The 15,558-nt window shown below is 38.7% G+C and overlaps 1 protein-coding gene across 2 annotated transcripts in view; it reads right to left on the minus strand.

Moving 5' to 3' along the window:
• CFAP54 (cilia and flagella associated protein 54) overlaps nucleotides 1-15,558 on the minus strand; it is a 303,497-nt gene that overhangs the window by 89,551 nt on the left and 198,388 nt on the right. For both annotated transcript variants that reach the window (XM_061204898.1, XM_061204897.1), the window contains 5 exons: nucleotides 5,978-6,083; nucleotides 3,666-3,813; nucleotides 2,682-2,839; nucleotides 2,331-2,510; nucleotides 2,101-2,227 (listed from right to left, as the gene is read on the minus strand). In XM_061204898.1, the coding sequence (XP_061060881.1) occupies nucleotides 2,101-2,227; nucleotides 2,331-2,510; nucleotides 2,682-2,839; nucleotides 3,666-3,813; nucleotides 5,978-6,083 (719 nt within the window). The remainder of the gene's footprint in view (nucleotides 1-2,100; nucleotides 2,228-2,330; nucleotides 2,511-2,681; nucleotides 2,840-3,665; nucleotides 3,814-5,977; nucleotides 6,084-15,558) is intronic.

Raw genomic sequence — 15,558 nt, forward strand, 5'->3', positions numbered from 1 at the left:
TAATATAACAAATTGTGGACCAAAGATACAGAAAAATAGCTCTCATGGGATCAGCGAGCTGGAAGGAATTCCAGAGGTCAGCTATGCCAGCCTAATTTCATAAATGAGGAAACTCAACAATATAGGGGTGAACTGCTTTACCTATGGTAATAAAGTTCATATCTGATGATGGTGATGATGATGATGATGATGACGATGAAAATCATATAATAATAATGATCAATACTAGTCATGAGGGGGAGGAGCAGAAGGGGAATAAGGGAATAGATTCTGGGCAGGTGATGGTTTGAGCACACTTCTGTTGCCCTGCCTTCCCCACTCTAGTCCAATCACCTGCCTCTCCTGAGCTGAGCAGCTGCTGGTACAGGAGGCAAATGGGTCCCTGGAGGTGAGGGGTAATGTTTCAAAATGTGGGTTTGTTATTATTCAGGTATGACAAGGTCAACAGGTCAGGAGATGACTGCCACTGAAAAGATAGTAATTTTGCTCACAGTTCTCAAGAGGAGGGAGGGCACACCACGCCACGCAGGGCCACACAGGGAAGCACCAGGGTCAGTCAGGAGGTAGAAGGAGAAAGGAGAAAATGTGGGCAAGAGCCTTTATTGTGTTTTTTGTGGGAAGGAGTGGGTGGGTAGGGTAAGCAGACTAAGGTTTAGGATTGGCTAGTTTGTATAATTTCAGTGGGCTCTGCTAGTAGTCTATACCTGTCCCTGGAGCGATTGGGGCAGAAAAATAGTGGCCCTGAGGGTAAGAGCCCAGCAAAGAACAATAAAAGAGCTCAATAAAAGTTCAGGGTGTAAGCTCTGGAATGGTGGGTTTGCATATGAAAGACATCCTCACAGGAGTGTGGTTTGCTAATCTCTAGGAATTGGCTAACCCTGGGAGGGGAAGTCCCTCCCTGGTCAGCAAGACTCCCGATGTCAAAGCATCAGAAATACATTTTTTTAAAAAAGGCATGATGAATATAGGTTACAACAGAGAGAGAGCTGTTACAAGATTTTCTGTCCTCTGTGATAGACAAGAGCCTTGGAGCTAGAGGTAGGCAGCTTTGGGTCAAAGATGAGAGACAGTGTCCTAGAGAGAGCTTGAAGCAATGTCTGTGAGCTCCTGAGAAGGGCAGCAACACTGGCTGGCTCCTTCTCCTTGGTTTCCAAGGAGCTGTAAGCCTCTGGCTTACTGGTCTACCTGCTCCAATCAGATCCATTCTTGGCTGGCTCTGGTCTATCCTCCACTCTATTCTTCAGCCAGCAACCAGGGTAATCTTTGGAAACATATACTGTCCCCTGCTCACCCTCTCCCATTAGGCTGTCCCTAGCCCACTCTGCTCTGTCTATACTGGTCTCCTTGAAGTTCTGGAACATGTCAAGCTGTCCTGACCTCAGAGCCTACAACTCACTGCTCTCTCTGCCTCTACTGTGCATGACTTCACTAAGCATATGCTTCACATTTACAGCCCAGGGTTAAATACTACTTCCCCAGAGAGGCCTTCCCCAATTATTCTACTTAAACAGGCACCCCTCCCTTTGCTGTTCTTTATCAGCAGATCTTATCCACATCATTTACAACACTAAGTACAATTTATAATTACATACATATACGTAATTCATCATCAGACATAAGCTTTCTATATCCTTGCTGATTTCCTATCTAGTTGTTATCAAATACACATCTTATTTTATACAATATTTATTGGATTAAATTTTATAAATATTATAATAATAAATAAAAAAGTAAATGTTTATTTTTATAAATATTATAACAATGTATAAATATTGAATAAATATTAAAATATTTTATACAACACTTATAATATGATAAATGATAGAATATGCATTCCTATATATGATTTGTTTAGTTGTGTATTTCTGTCTCCCAGGCTAAGAGAAGGAACCACATCTGTTTTAATCTCCAATAGCTTCCCAGGACCTCACAGGGAGGTTGGCACATGGTAAGTGATCAAAAGCTATTTGTTAAATAAATGGAACCTGGCTATTCATAAATACTGCCCCAGATAAATGCACTCACATGATAGCCTCGCTGAAAATGGCTTAAACTCTTTCATCAGTGACTTGAATGTAATATATGTTTAAGTGTTCTTACCAATTCTCATTTTTGTTTTGGCCAGTAACATGACATGAGGAAGATAGATATTTTTCAAAGGCAGTAATGGACTTGCATAGTCAGTGTTTGATATAGGAAATTCAATTGTTTCTCCAAAAGTTAGCATCTGTAAAAGAAGCACTGTAATGAGTAATTAGCTAATGGGGTATGCTGTAAGAAAAGACAGAAAAGTACGTTTCTAAGCCTTGTGGACACAAAAGCACTCTCACCTGTTCAATAAGAATGTTGTGAGACTGAGTCAACAAATATAATTTTTCTGTTTTTGAAGAGGGAGTTTCCTTGAATTTCTCGGCTTTTGTTAAGTCATCCAGTAAAAGCATGCTTCTCACCAGTGTTAAATGAGATCGAGGAGAAATAAACTCACGTCCTTCAAGCAACTGTATTACATCCTATTAAAATAAAATTATTCCGTTTGATAGTACCATTCACAATTCACTGAAACAGGGGCCAGACGTATTGACTGTTATGCATTCAGTACCTAATGGAAATTTAAATTCTCTCCTTTTATTCTAACCGGAATCCTCTGGTAAATATCAATGTGAATTAGGTTTCCTTCCTACCTGAAGGTTTTTTATGATGTCTGCTTTTAAGTGCTTTTCTTGTAGGCCAATGATTACAGCTTGCATCAAGAATTCAGCCTGTAGCTCCCCGTCGCCTGCACTTTTTGCTTCCACACACACTTCATTGATGAGGCTCACACAATCTGTTATATCATTTTCTAAAATGAACAAAGGCAGGTACTTAAAATGCACTGAGAAAGTAAGAAATTATATGTGCATGATATTCTCAGTGTTTATCACAGGAATATTGTATAACACAGAAGAAGAGGAAGATGTAAAGACGGAAAACAACACTGCACGAAACATTGAAAATAAATGTGTTGTAATTTAGGAGAAGTACTTTAGGGTATTCAAATGCTGCAAAAGTGATAATGATATTCCATGAAATAATTTAATCTGGGAGATGGGTAGAGATGGGTGAATAGATAGGTTTACATATAGATAACTATTAATCACTGCAAGAACTAATATTTATATGTGCCAGGCTGTAATCTAAGAACTTTAGAAATTTAACCCATTTAATTCTGGAAATAATCCTATGAAGTAGGTACCACATTTCCATTTTCCAGAGGAGGAAACTAAGGCCTAGGGGGATTAAGAGATTTGGCCAAGATTACACAGCAAGGAAGTGGTGGATAGAGTATTTCAACTCAAGTGGGGGGTGGCTCCAGAATCTGCACTCTGGACCCCTGAACTACGCTGCCTTCCTAGACAACAGGAAGGCATGTGCATTAGCATTCTGAAATCTCCTTGCCTGCTTTGCATACAGTAATATGTATGCCATTTGCAGTGATACAAGGGACTGCTGAAAATGATTATTCTCATTTAATAACTTGAATTTTTTATTCTGGAAACAGATCAAGCTAAGAAGTTATAAAATGTTAATGGTATAATAAAATACATCCCAAGAAAACCTCTGTTACCTAAATAAAATTAAATTTTATGAAAACTTTGATTAAGGAGATGGAGATAGGATATTTGTACCTTTCACGATTCCAATGCCACGAATCTGGGCAACAAACGCAGTCACCAATGCTAAGCGGCACCTCAACCACAGATGAATGTTGAAATATTCTCGAGAATTTAGGGAAATGGGATCTAAAAACTCATTATCATCTTTACTTTCAGTGGCCTAAACAATATTAAAATGATGGTTATCTTTCCATTTAAAAATGTCCAAGTTCTAGCCTAATGCTAAATTAACATACGCTAAGGGAAGCATCGATATCATTTAACAGTATTAAATTTTTAATTTTAGAAATTATTCTTGAACATTCTATAAAACATAAAAAATACACAAGAAACAAACAAATAAACAAAAATCACCCATAATCCCATGCTCTTCTATTAACACTGATCCTCATATAAGTGCTTTGCAGCATTTCTTTCTCTCTGTATACTCACTGTTGAAAACTAGCTTTGCAGTCTGAATTTTTCATTGCAAATTATATTATCAGCAGTTTCCATACCTTCAAAAATTTTGTGACCATCATTTTAAAGGCTGAAAAATAATCAGTAATACTGGCTAATGTTTACTGCGTGCTTATTACGGGCCAGGCACTGTGATACATGCTTTATACACATTAGTTCACTTAATCCTCCTGACAAGCCCAAGAGGGGTTATTATTATCTCTATTTTTCAGATGAGAAAAGCGAAGCCTAGGAAGGCTAACTATTTGCTTAAATGTCATCATATTTTGGCGGAGGTTGGGATTCAAGCTTGCATCTTTCTGAATTTAGAGCCCACAGTCTTAATCTACTACATTACACTGCTATGTGCTGCTCACATCCCAAACATATATTATTTTATGATTTACTACCCTCGTTATTACACTTTATAAAGGGAGTGGCCAGTGTTCAGAGCTACTGGGAGGGAGGTCACAAAGGAACTTTTCCAGGGAGCAATCAATCTGAGACACTTCATCTAGAACAACGCCCATTTGTTCTAGGAATTTCCTGCTACACATCTCTGACAGCATCTCCAACCAATCGGCAACACCTGCTATCAAGGAGCTGTAACCTGGACTTGACAGGGGCTGGAATGTGACAGACAGGTGAGGAGCAGAGGAGGAGGGTGAGCTGCTCCTGAACCAGAGTAAGAAGTGAACGGAGAGCCCGAGACAGGATGGTGATTAGAATGGGCACACCACGTACCCGAGGGGTCTAGTGTTTAGATTAGAAATACAGAAAAAATACCCATCAACATACCTTAATCTCTGCCTACATTCCTGTTATTATTGAAAAGCCAAGTAAGTCATGCTTAATCTAAATCAGGGTCTCTCGATCTCAGCATGACTGACATTCTGGGCCAGGTTATTGTTGCGAGGGAAATGTCCTGTGTGTTACAGGACGTTTAGCAACATCCCTGGCCTCTACTCAGTAGATGCCATTAGCACTCCCTCTAGTTATAACAACCAAAATGTCTCCAGGCACTGCAAATGTCCCCTGGGAAGCAAAATACCCCCAAGTAACAAGCATTGCTCTAAGTAAATTTTCAGAATCAGAATCCTTTTTAGCCTTTATACTGCTTTTACTGTGGTAAGAAATGAATCAATTAGTTTTGCTTTTTTGTAATGACATTAGATAGTAGCAATTTTATTAGTAAAGCTTAAGCTTTATTTTATTTATTTTAAAATGAGCAAGGATTCTATGTGCTGAATCTTTATATTTTAATCCTAAACAACCCTGTTGTTATTAAATTACTTGGTCTAATCAAAATCCAATGAAATTTCAAAGAACGTGTGACACCATTTGTCAAATAGACTTGAGGGCTTAAACGCAGAAGAATTTAACTATGAGAAGGAAATAGCACAAGGTACTATTAGCACAAGGTAGGAAATAGCACAGGTAGGAAATAGCACAAGGTAGGAAATAGCACAGGTAGGAAATAGCACAAGGTAGGAAACAGCATAGGTGTCACACTGGTAATGCTAAAGAAGAAATAAAATCAAAAGTGAAATGAAGAGCAAGTCATGTGAAACAACTTTATTTACTAGTGACATCAGATCTAGAATACAAGAATGATACATCTGGTGGGACTTCAGTCACTATTACATCCAATCCCATCAATTCCCAAATGAGATTACATAATTTTAAAAAATTTTAAGGAATTTGCCCAAGGTATACCAGCTAATAAATAGCATCAGCGGGGCTTAAACACAGATCTTTTTACTCTAAATTCAATGTTTTTTTCTTCTTTACCCCTTTGTTTCATTCAAATAGTTATACAATTTCCTAGCATGCCAATAATTATTCCATAAAAGTGTTATCAGGATAAACATTAAATTCATACATACATAATCTCCTGGAGAGATGGAATTCTGTGTGTCATCTTCTACTACCTTCTTTTTAAAAAGTTTTGAATCCTGGAGAAGTTTAAGTGTGGAAAATACTATCGCAGCACTAAAATAGAGAATATGTTTTAAATGTTATTAGTATTACACTCGTGGCATTTGTATGTTATTTCCTAAGTCTCTTCCTCCAAGAAAACCTCCCCATACTCCCACCCACCCCCAAAACTGTTAGGTGCCCCTTCTACGTGCTCTAATAGCACCCTGGCCTTTACCATAGGTGATACTTACAGCATTATTTAATTGCCTGTAAAATTGCTCTGTGTTTGTCTCAGCTAATTTATCTTATCCCCTGCTGACACCCAGCATCTAGTAGCTTGGACATAATAGGAGCTAAAAAATATTTTTAAATGAAAATGAGTGAATGAAAGAATAAATGAATGAATGAATGTTTCCAAGATCTAAAACAAAATTTACTGACAATCTCATTAATAAAATGAGCACACATGTATTTTACATACATCAGGATGTGGTTCTCCAGTTTTTTGACATTATAAAACTGTTCTGCTTAATGCTATGCACTTGGAAACTCTTAAGAAAAATTACTGCTCAATCAGTATCTAGCAGTGCCAGGAGGGAAAGGTACTTAATGCAGAAAATAGAAGCCAGGAGATAGTAATTCTCCTCACTTCCTGTTGTTCGGGATGTAAATTTTTCTTCACTTTAAACCATCACATCCTCCTTCCCTGTAGAATGATAAATGTATAATTGATGTCACACTTTTTCAAAATATTTTAATAATGTATGTTAACAGGCTTCTTCATTTGAAAATCTATTCCAAAACAAAATTCAAAATACAGAATAATCTGTGTACCTGACGATGCTTATTGCAGTGCTACTTCATAACACAGAAAGACTGAGTGAAAGCCAAACGGACAATGTATCCATTTATCTAATGCCCCACTTGATATCTCCACTTGAATAGTGAATAACAATCACATTTAAGAGGTGTTATGGGTTAAACTGTGTTGAGGTCCTAACCCTCAGTGCTCAGCATGCATCCTTATTTGGAAATAGAGTCTTTACAGAGGTAAACAAGTTAAAATAAGGTCATTTAGGGTGGACCCTAATCCAATATAACTGGTGTCCCTATAAAAGGGGGAAATTTGGACAGAGAGACAGACATGCACAGAGGGAATATGATGTGAAGACACGCAGAGAGAAGACAGCCTGTGGCTGGAGTGATGCATCTACATGCCGAGGAACATCGACGATGGCTGGCAAACACCAGAAGCTACAAGAGGCAAGGAAGGGCTCCCCCCAGAGCTGTCAAAAAGAGCAGGGTCCTGGGGGCTTCCCTGGTGGCGCAGTGGTTGAGAATCTGCCTGCCAATGCAGGGGACATGGGTTCGAGCCCTGGTCTGGGAAGATCCCACATGCCGCGGAGCAACTAGGCCCGTGAGCCACAATTACTGAGCCTGCGCGTCTGGAGCCTGTGCTCCACAACAAGAGAGGCCGCGATAGTGAGAGGCCCGCGCACCGCGATGAAGAGTGGCCCCCACTTGCCGCAACTAGAGAAAGCCCTCGCACAGAAACGAAGACCCAACACAGCCATAAATAAATAAATTAATTAATTAAAAAAAAAAGAGCAGGGTCCTGCCGACACCTTGATTTTGGACTTTCAGCCTCCAGAACTGTGAGACAATAACATTCTGTTGTTTTAAGCCACCCAGTCTTGGGTACTATGTTGTGGCAGGAAATTAGGATAGGTTAAAAGCAGAGCCTCTTGCTTCCACCTCCTCCACCAAACCTACTCCTCTGCCCTGTCCTCTATCCCAGATAGAGGGCCCAGTATCATCACCGCCGCCCCTCTGCCTCACACTCTATGTTCAATCCATCAACAAGCTCTGTCAGCTTCAACTTCAAGATCTGGATACTAGCCAGCAGCTCCTCGCCTCCGCACCTCGTCCACTGCTAACGCCTTCATCCAAGCCACCAACATCTCCAGACATCCATGGGAGCTTGCTGGCCAGCCCCTGGAGTCCTGGTCTCTACGAAGAGACCATAGTGATCTCTCTTCAGGATGTAAATCAGATCACGACACTTCCGCTGTACTGTTCCAGAAGCCTCCCGCATCCCTGGATTATGGTCAATACACCACCTCCTTTGGGTCAGTTAGTGAGGTTTCTAGCCAAGAAGATGACCAGATTCATCTGGGTCCAGGGATGCTTGTAAGAAGGTAGTCTCTGTGTGTAGGCTCCCAGAGTATGTACATATGCTCAACTCTTCATTACATTTTTAAAGCCTTTTTTGTATGTGTCTACACATTGTATTGAAAGATATTTTCTCTTTTTTCCCCTCAACCTTTTTTTTAAAAAAATGACAACTGGTATTTACTGTACTCACCACCTCTCAGGGGCTGTGTTAAATGCTTATTGTGGATTAATTCACTTAATCCGTACCACAAACCTACAAGGTATGTACTATTATCATCCCTATTTTATAGATAAGTTAACTGAGGCCCACAAATGTGATGTGACTTGCCTAAGGTAACTCAGCTAGCAAGAGGAGGTAGGATCAGAGCCCAGGCCACTGGCCCCTGAGCCTGCAGCACCCTTAATCATTAAGCTACAATGTGGCCTCTTTCTTTTCACAGTTCTAACAAGCTTTGGCTTTGTTTATACTGGCACAGTGTTACTCATTGCCACATTTGTATTACCATATGGTTATTGTCCACTGCACCTTTTACAATATAAAAGGCCCTCTTTGTCCAGTTTAATGCCTTTTGCCTTGCATTCTACTTAGCAGACTTCATGAAACGGGATTATTATAAGGATATTAAATAAGGTATTTAGACTTTCATTTGCTCAAAAATATGTATTGAGCACCTGCTATTGGCCAGGAACAAATCTAGGGGCTATGGATACAGTCCCTGGCCTCACGGAGTTGACATTCTATTGAGAGCAGGGTATTCTTAACAAAGAGGAGTGCTTGGCCAATAGACGGCTCTCAATGCATCGTAGCTGTTACCATTATTAGTATATAAAGTTGGACAGGGAATATGCAGGGACTAAATTGATTTTTTTTCTAAGTTGTTAACCAGCATCAAAACCTTTCAGCCATTATTGAATTTCAATCTCCGAAGATTTTACTGAGTCCTTAAAATGGTTTAGATCCTTGTAGAATATTTTCTAAAGTATGGTTTGTGATTATCTAAACTTACTAGTTTTTGTTTTTTTTTAAATAAAACTAAACAAGGAAGCAAGAAAACAGCAACAAAAAACACAATGCTGATGGGGTGTGTGTCCAGGTACAGAATCTCTTTTCCCCCACACCTTTCCTCCCTGAAGGATACATACATGTTTCTAAGGCACCTTGTTTACTGAGTAGCTTCAGAGGTCAGCACAGGATGACAACTAGACGGCCCTGAAAGGAGAAAACGATGCCCATCCCACTCTTCTCACCTGAAGCCCAAATTCTGATTTCAAGGGAAATGAGGTTTGGAATCTTGCTAACCCCAAAACTTAATGAATAAAATATAAGCATACTGTATGTCCTAATCCAGCTGGTACTGCTTAGTTGCACAATGGAAAACTTCTACTTCCTCCTCTGCACTAGGAAGACAGGAAGTGTAGGAGGACTACCCACTACAAACAGTCAAAATCCCAGCAGGAGGAGGTTTCATTCTGACACAAAATAAAAAGGCTCAAATGTTATTCCATTTACACAATAAATTAAATAGAAAGGAGAATCGGAAGGAACACTTCAAAAAAAAAAAAGACAGGATTCTGAAATAGAGAGGCAGCCCTGAAAGAAGTAGAAATACAGTTTGAATAACTCTGATCCCATTTATTTCTTATTAACATTCATGACAAAAATGGTCAGTTTGTTCTCATAAAATCTATGCGGCTCACTCTACCTGTCACCCTAGGGAATGTGCCTTTCAATTTCCTTGACACATAATTTTATTAGAAGTATCATGAAATGTCAAGCTAACCAGCATCTGGGAAAGGGACTGTCCAACACTCTCAGCAGCGCCCAGACGGAAGCTCATGGAGGGTAAAGTTCACCTACTAAAACTCATTCATCCTGACAGTAGGCTTCCCCAAGTGACAGCTCTGCTGCAAAAAGCCAGCAACATCAAAGTTTCTGCAGGTTTTGTCCCAAGGGCCAAGCCCATGGATTTAAAATCGGGGCAATTCTGGTATACTTGCACATTATTTGCATACATCTATCTGGTCTTCAAATTAAAGTTCTATTACAACACTCCTTTCTGTGCCATTTTGTAATGTGTAGTTTCTCATTTCCTTCTTTCTCCCTTAAAAAAAAAAAAAATCACTCATATCCTCCACACTAAAAGGGTATAAGACATGTAGAGAGCTGGGGAAAGAATGAAGGTAAGTGACAAGAAATATTTTCTAGGGCTGTTATTCCTCTCTGGGACACAGTTTGGAGAAAGGAGTTCTATGTGCCTCCATAGGAAATCATATCGTCATATAGTCATATATATATATATATACATATATATTCAATACATATAATTATATATAGAATATATAGTTAGATATATAAACATTTTCTAAATATACATTTATATATTGTATATTCAAATCATTTATTTCTATAGGAAACAGTATAGTAAGAGTTCCTTCTGTCTTCAAACTTCAGTGGGGAAAACAGTGTATTATTATACTAAGCCTATTTTAACCATCAATCAACTACCATTGTATTCTTTTTTTTTTTACCATTGTATTCTTAAAGATAGCTACAAATGTGACAATACTCTAAAGGAGTGGGTCTCAAGTTTTTTTACTCTCAGCACCCATTTACATCGTTAAAAATTATTAAGAAACCCCAAAGAGCTCTATCAATATTTACCATATTGGAAATTAAACTGAGAAATGCTTAACTTCATTAACATTTATTAATTCATTTAAAAATAAAAATCATAAACCCATTATATTTAATATAAATAATGTATTTTTATGGAAAATAACTATATTTTCAAAAACAAAAAAATAGTGAGAAGGATTCCATTGTTTTTGCATTTTTGCAAATCTCTTTAACGTCTGGCTTAACAAGAGAAAATCTGCTTAACAGAAGACTTTCATATCTGCTTCTATATTCAGTCTGTTGTGACATAATGTTTTGGTTGAAGCGTATGAAGAAGACTAGGTCTCACACAGATAGTTATTGAAGTGGGAGGAGTATTTTAAGAGCCTCTTCAAATAACTGTGAATATTCTTCCTTGATACTATACCAACATGTGACAAATGATAGTTTCTTAAAAGTTTGTTGCTATGTGGAATCTACTACCATACACTGATGAACTTTTCCTACTCTGTTACATGAAAATCTATCGGTCTATCTTGTTAACCAGGATTTTGGAACATCATGCACTGGCCATTTGGAAAACATTAGCTCCCTGAGTTAAATAGATTCCCTTAATGTTGAAGCATTTCATTACACAGTTTTTAAAAAACGATGCTCATTAATATCACCACCAGTCTCATCAAAAAAATTTAAGCATTAGAAAACTGTCAAGCTCATGATGGCAAATACAAATTTTCCAAAAATCCAATTTTTCTATGAAAGTTTAGATTTTATCATTGGCAACAAAAACTATTAGTTGTTTTCCTAGAAGTGGCATGTTCGTTTTGCTCATTTTCAGCAGAATGCCTGTCAAATACCCAAGTCTGCATAATCATGGTTTGTCAGTTGTTTTTTCAAATAAAAATGTTGTTCCATGAAAAAAACAGCTTGTTCAGCTCTCAATTCATCCACATGTGTGCTGTTCCTCAAGACAACCATCAGACTGTGATATGCAGCAGAAGTGCTTGAGGTATATTTCCCACTTAATATATTTCCACAGAATATTAAAACTACATTCAGGAATAGGTATTTATAAATGTAACAGATTCTACTGCTTCATCAAAGGCACTCTTAAGTAAATCTGGCTTTTTTTTTTTTAATTGCAAGCGTGCAGCAGTGAAGAACAGAATGACTACTAGTTCGGTTTGGTGTCACTGCTTTGATTCATGGTGAGCTACCGGAAGTTTTGCCACTGTTGCTTTTTCAGCATCAGCGCAAATAACAACACAGTGAAAAAGGCAAGCAACCTCTTAGTTTTATAAACTATTATAAACATAGTTTACTATGTTATAAACTACTATAAAAATAGTTCTGACCTTACAGACCTCCCTGAGTTTCAGGAACGCCCATAGGTCTGAAGACCACACTTGGAGAATCACTGCTCCAAACAGACTTTATGGATTTTCATCGCTGCTTAGAAACCACAGAAATTTTAAATTCCCCAAAACCTATACTGTCTCTAGCATAAAATCAAATTTAGATGTGGTTAATCATGGAATAGCCTTCAGTCGAGGCTCCCACTAATGAGACAATTGTCTGTTTCCAATCTAAGCAAAAGCAAAGGGGGATTTCTGCTGAATTGATTTCCCCTTTGCAAAGGCTACAAGAGGGCTTCTCCTGTTTAAAGAGAATGGCCATCTAAAAAATTAACTCCCTTTCCAAATTCTGAATCTAATGCATAGAACTTAAAACACGGAATTTTAGTATAATGAGAAAGTTAAGGAGAGAAAAAAAAATTTGTTTCCATCTAATTTGATCATTTCTTCTTTTCATTCAGTAATTATATTTTTCATTTCTAAAATTTCTATTTAGTTTTTTTTTTTCTAAATTCATCTGTTCCTTTTTTATCTTGTCTCATTCTCTTCCATCCTTCACATCTTTGAACAGTTTATTTCTCGGGCTGTGAAGCTGCCATTTGTTGTGCCTGCTAACTCTCTTTTGTGGCTCTTTCTTCATTTGGTTTATGATATTTGACTCTGTGCTACCTTTACCGGCAGTTATTTTCCATGAGAGTCCTGCATTTCCTAGGTAATCTCTATGAGACAGTTTTGGTTTGCCTCTGCTCCAGCTCTGTGATGTCAGGATCAGTTTCAAGGTTAATTGCTCAGGGTTTCTGCATTTCATTGTCAGTGCCAGTTTGGACCCCGCAACTGCCAATAGCATTGATCTGAAGAAACTGATTCTTCTTGGGTTACTCTTTTTCCATCCAGGGCAGGCAGCAGTTTCCTTGCTGGTCCCCAGAGACCACTGTGGAATCCCAAGCTAGGGGACAGTTTCATTGTGTATTAGAGAAACAAAGAAGACTGGACTGGGATCCTACCCTACTGTGTACCAATTACGTCAGAGCATCAAATTTGCCCTCTCTACTGGGTCACTTTCATTAGCATATAATACATCATCGCTGCTCCCATTTCAAGAAAATTTGTCTTGACCCTACTTCTACCAGCTGCTGACATCCTATTCCTCTACTCCCCTTTACTGTAAAACTCCTCCAAAGAATCATCTTTACTTGCAGGCTCCAATTTCTCTCCTCCCATTTTCTCATAAAACCACTCTAAATATGCTCTTTCCCCCACTGCCTTCTAAAATTACTCCTGTCGAGGTCACCAGTGACCTCCATGTTGCTAAATCATCCAATGGTCAATTCTCTATTCTCATCTCAATCTATCTGGAGCTTTTGGCAGAGTTGATCACTCCATTCTCCCTGATACACTTTCTTCACTTGGCTTTCAGGATCTCATAATCTCTTGGTTTTCTTATATTTACTGGTCATTTCTTCTCAGTCTTCCCTGCTGGTTCCTTGTTTTCTCCCCAGTCTCCAACCAAACCCAACCCTCAGTCCTTGGTCCTTCTCTTTCTTTCATCTACTCACATTCCCTAAGGAATCTCATTCATTATAAAGGCTTGAAATACTATCTATATTCTAAAGACTCCAAGAATATTTGACATTTTCAATTGCACCTCAAAGGGACATAATCTAAATGCGTCCAAAATCTAACTTCAGATCTTTCCCCTAAATAAGCTGCACAGCCGCAATCTTCCCCACTGTGGTTAGGGACAACTTCTTTTGTAACTCCTCTCTTTTTCTCACCACTCTACAGCCAATCCATCAGCAAATTCTAATGGCTCTACTTTCAAAATATACCCAGAATCCGACTTATCACTACTTCTAGTGCTACGGCCCTGGTCAGAGCCACTAACATCTCTCTTCTTATTATAGCAGCTTCCCCAGCTGATCTCCCTGCTTTCAAACCCTTTCCCTCTTACAGTCAATTCTCAACCTAACAACCAGGGTTATCCCTTTGAAGTGAAAATCAGATGATGTCATTCCTCTGCTTGAAACAATACAATGACTCCTTACTTCCCTCAGAGTAAAAGCAGAAGTCTTCACCCTGGCCAGAAGGTCCTATATGATCTGCCTCCCCCATCAAGGATGGCCTCTTTGAACATCTCTCTTAAAACTCTCGCTCGCTTCATTCTAGCCACAAGAGACGCTGTGCTGTCCCTCAAACATGTATCAGGCATGTTCCCATGGCCTGCAACACTCCATCTACAGGTATTTGCATGGGCTTCCATGTTTATTTGTTCAGATGTCACCTCATCAATAAAGCCTACCCTGACCACCCAAAATTTGTTTCAGATGTCAAGATTGATGCCACACACATCAAGAGAGTGTGAAAAGGTTGATTACTCCCATAGTGAAACTATCCAGGAAGAGCAGGGCAGCCACCCAAACAGGTTGAAAATGTCTTGAGAGAAAAGAGAAAGAAGACTGGCTGGACTTTATAGTAGTTAATGGGTGGCGCTGGGGTAAGGGTTCCCACGTGCGGGCCAGGTCGGTGTGATTTAAACGTCCCGCCAGCACCAAAGGAGGGGGCAACTAGGCTTTCTTCTCTGCTTGCCCAGGTGTGGGGCAGAGGGGACGGGGGAGTGGCAGAGCTTGAAAGCAGTCAGTTAACCAACATCTAAATGGAGTCATTCTCTTTATTACAACTGCACAGTTTTAACAGGATAAGCCCTCCTCCTCCCCCTGCCTCTACTCCTGATATTCTCCATAACACTTATCTTTGGCCACACTATATAATTTACTTACTTGTTAGGTTTACAGTTTACTGTCAGCCTGTTTATTATCTATTAGAATATAAACTCCATGAGGGTAGGATTTTTGTCAATATTTTTATATATTTTGTGTATACTGTGTATATCAGTATTAGGATACAGAACTCAGGACCATACCTAGAATATCGTAGGAGCCCCCAAATTACTTTTTGAATGAATTAATGAATGGTAAGATAAGAAATTTGCTCATTATTCAAAGAATCACTATTGAAAGTGTTCTCACGACAGAGGTGTTTATCATAAATGATATGGGAAGTTCTTGAAAGTATATTTCTATATTATTCAATATTAAAAAATCACTGAGAAGTATTTTTAACTACGCAAGTGTTTCTATGTCTATGAGCTTATGAATACAGAAACTATATTCTATTCATCTTTGTCTCCTCGGTGTCTAGATCAGAGCCAAACAGTGAGGCAGTTAGCAGATACTGGTCACTATATATGAATGAATCAATGAACAAATGAAAAGAAAGATCTGACATGAGCAATTGCATCACATTTTAAAAATGAGCCACCTACAATAGTTTATTAAGTGGTTGAGCACAGCAGAGTTCAGGAGACGTTACTTTTTCAAAATAGAGCTTGTTTTTAATATTT

Source organism: Eubalaena glacialis, chromosome 11, assembly GCF_028564815.1.
Source record: "Eubalaena glacialis isolate mEubGla1 chromosome 11, mEubGla1.1.hap2.+ XY, whole genome shotgun sequence".
Lineage (NCBI taxonomy): Eukaryota > Metazoa > Chordata > Mammalia > Artiodactyla > Balaenidae > Eubalaena > Eubalaena glacialis.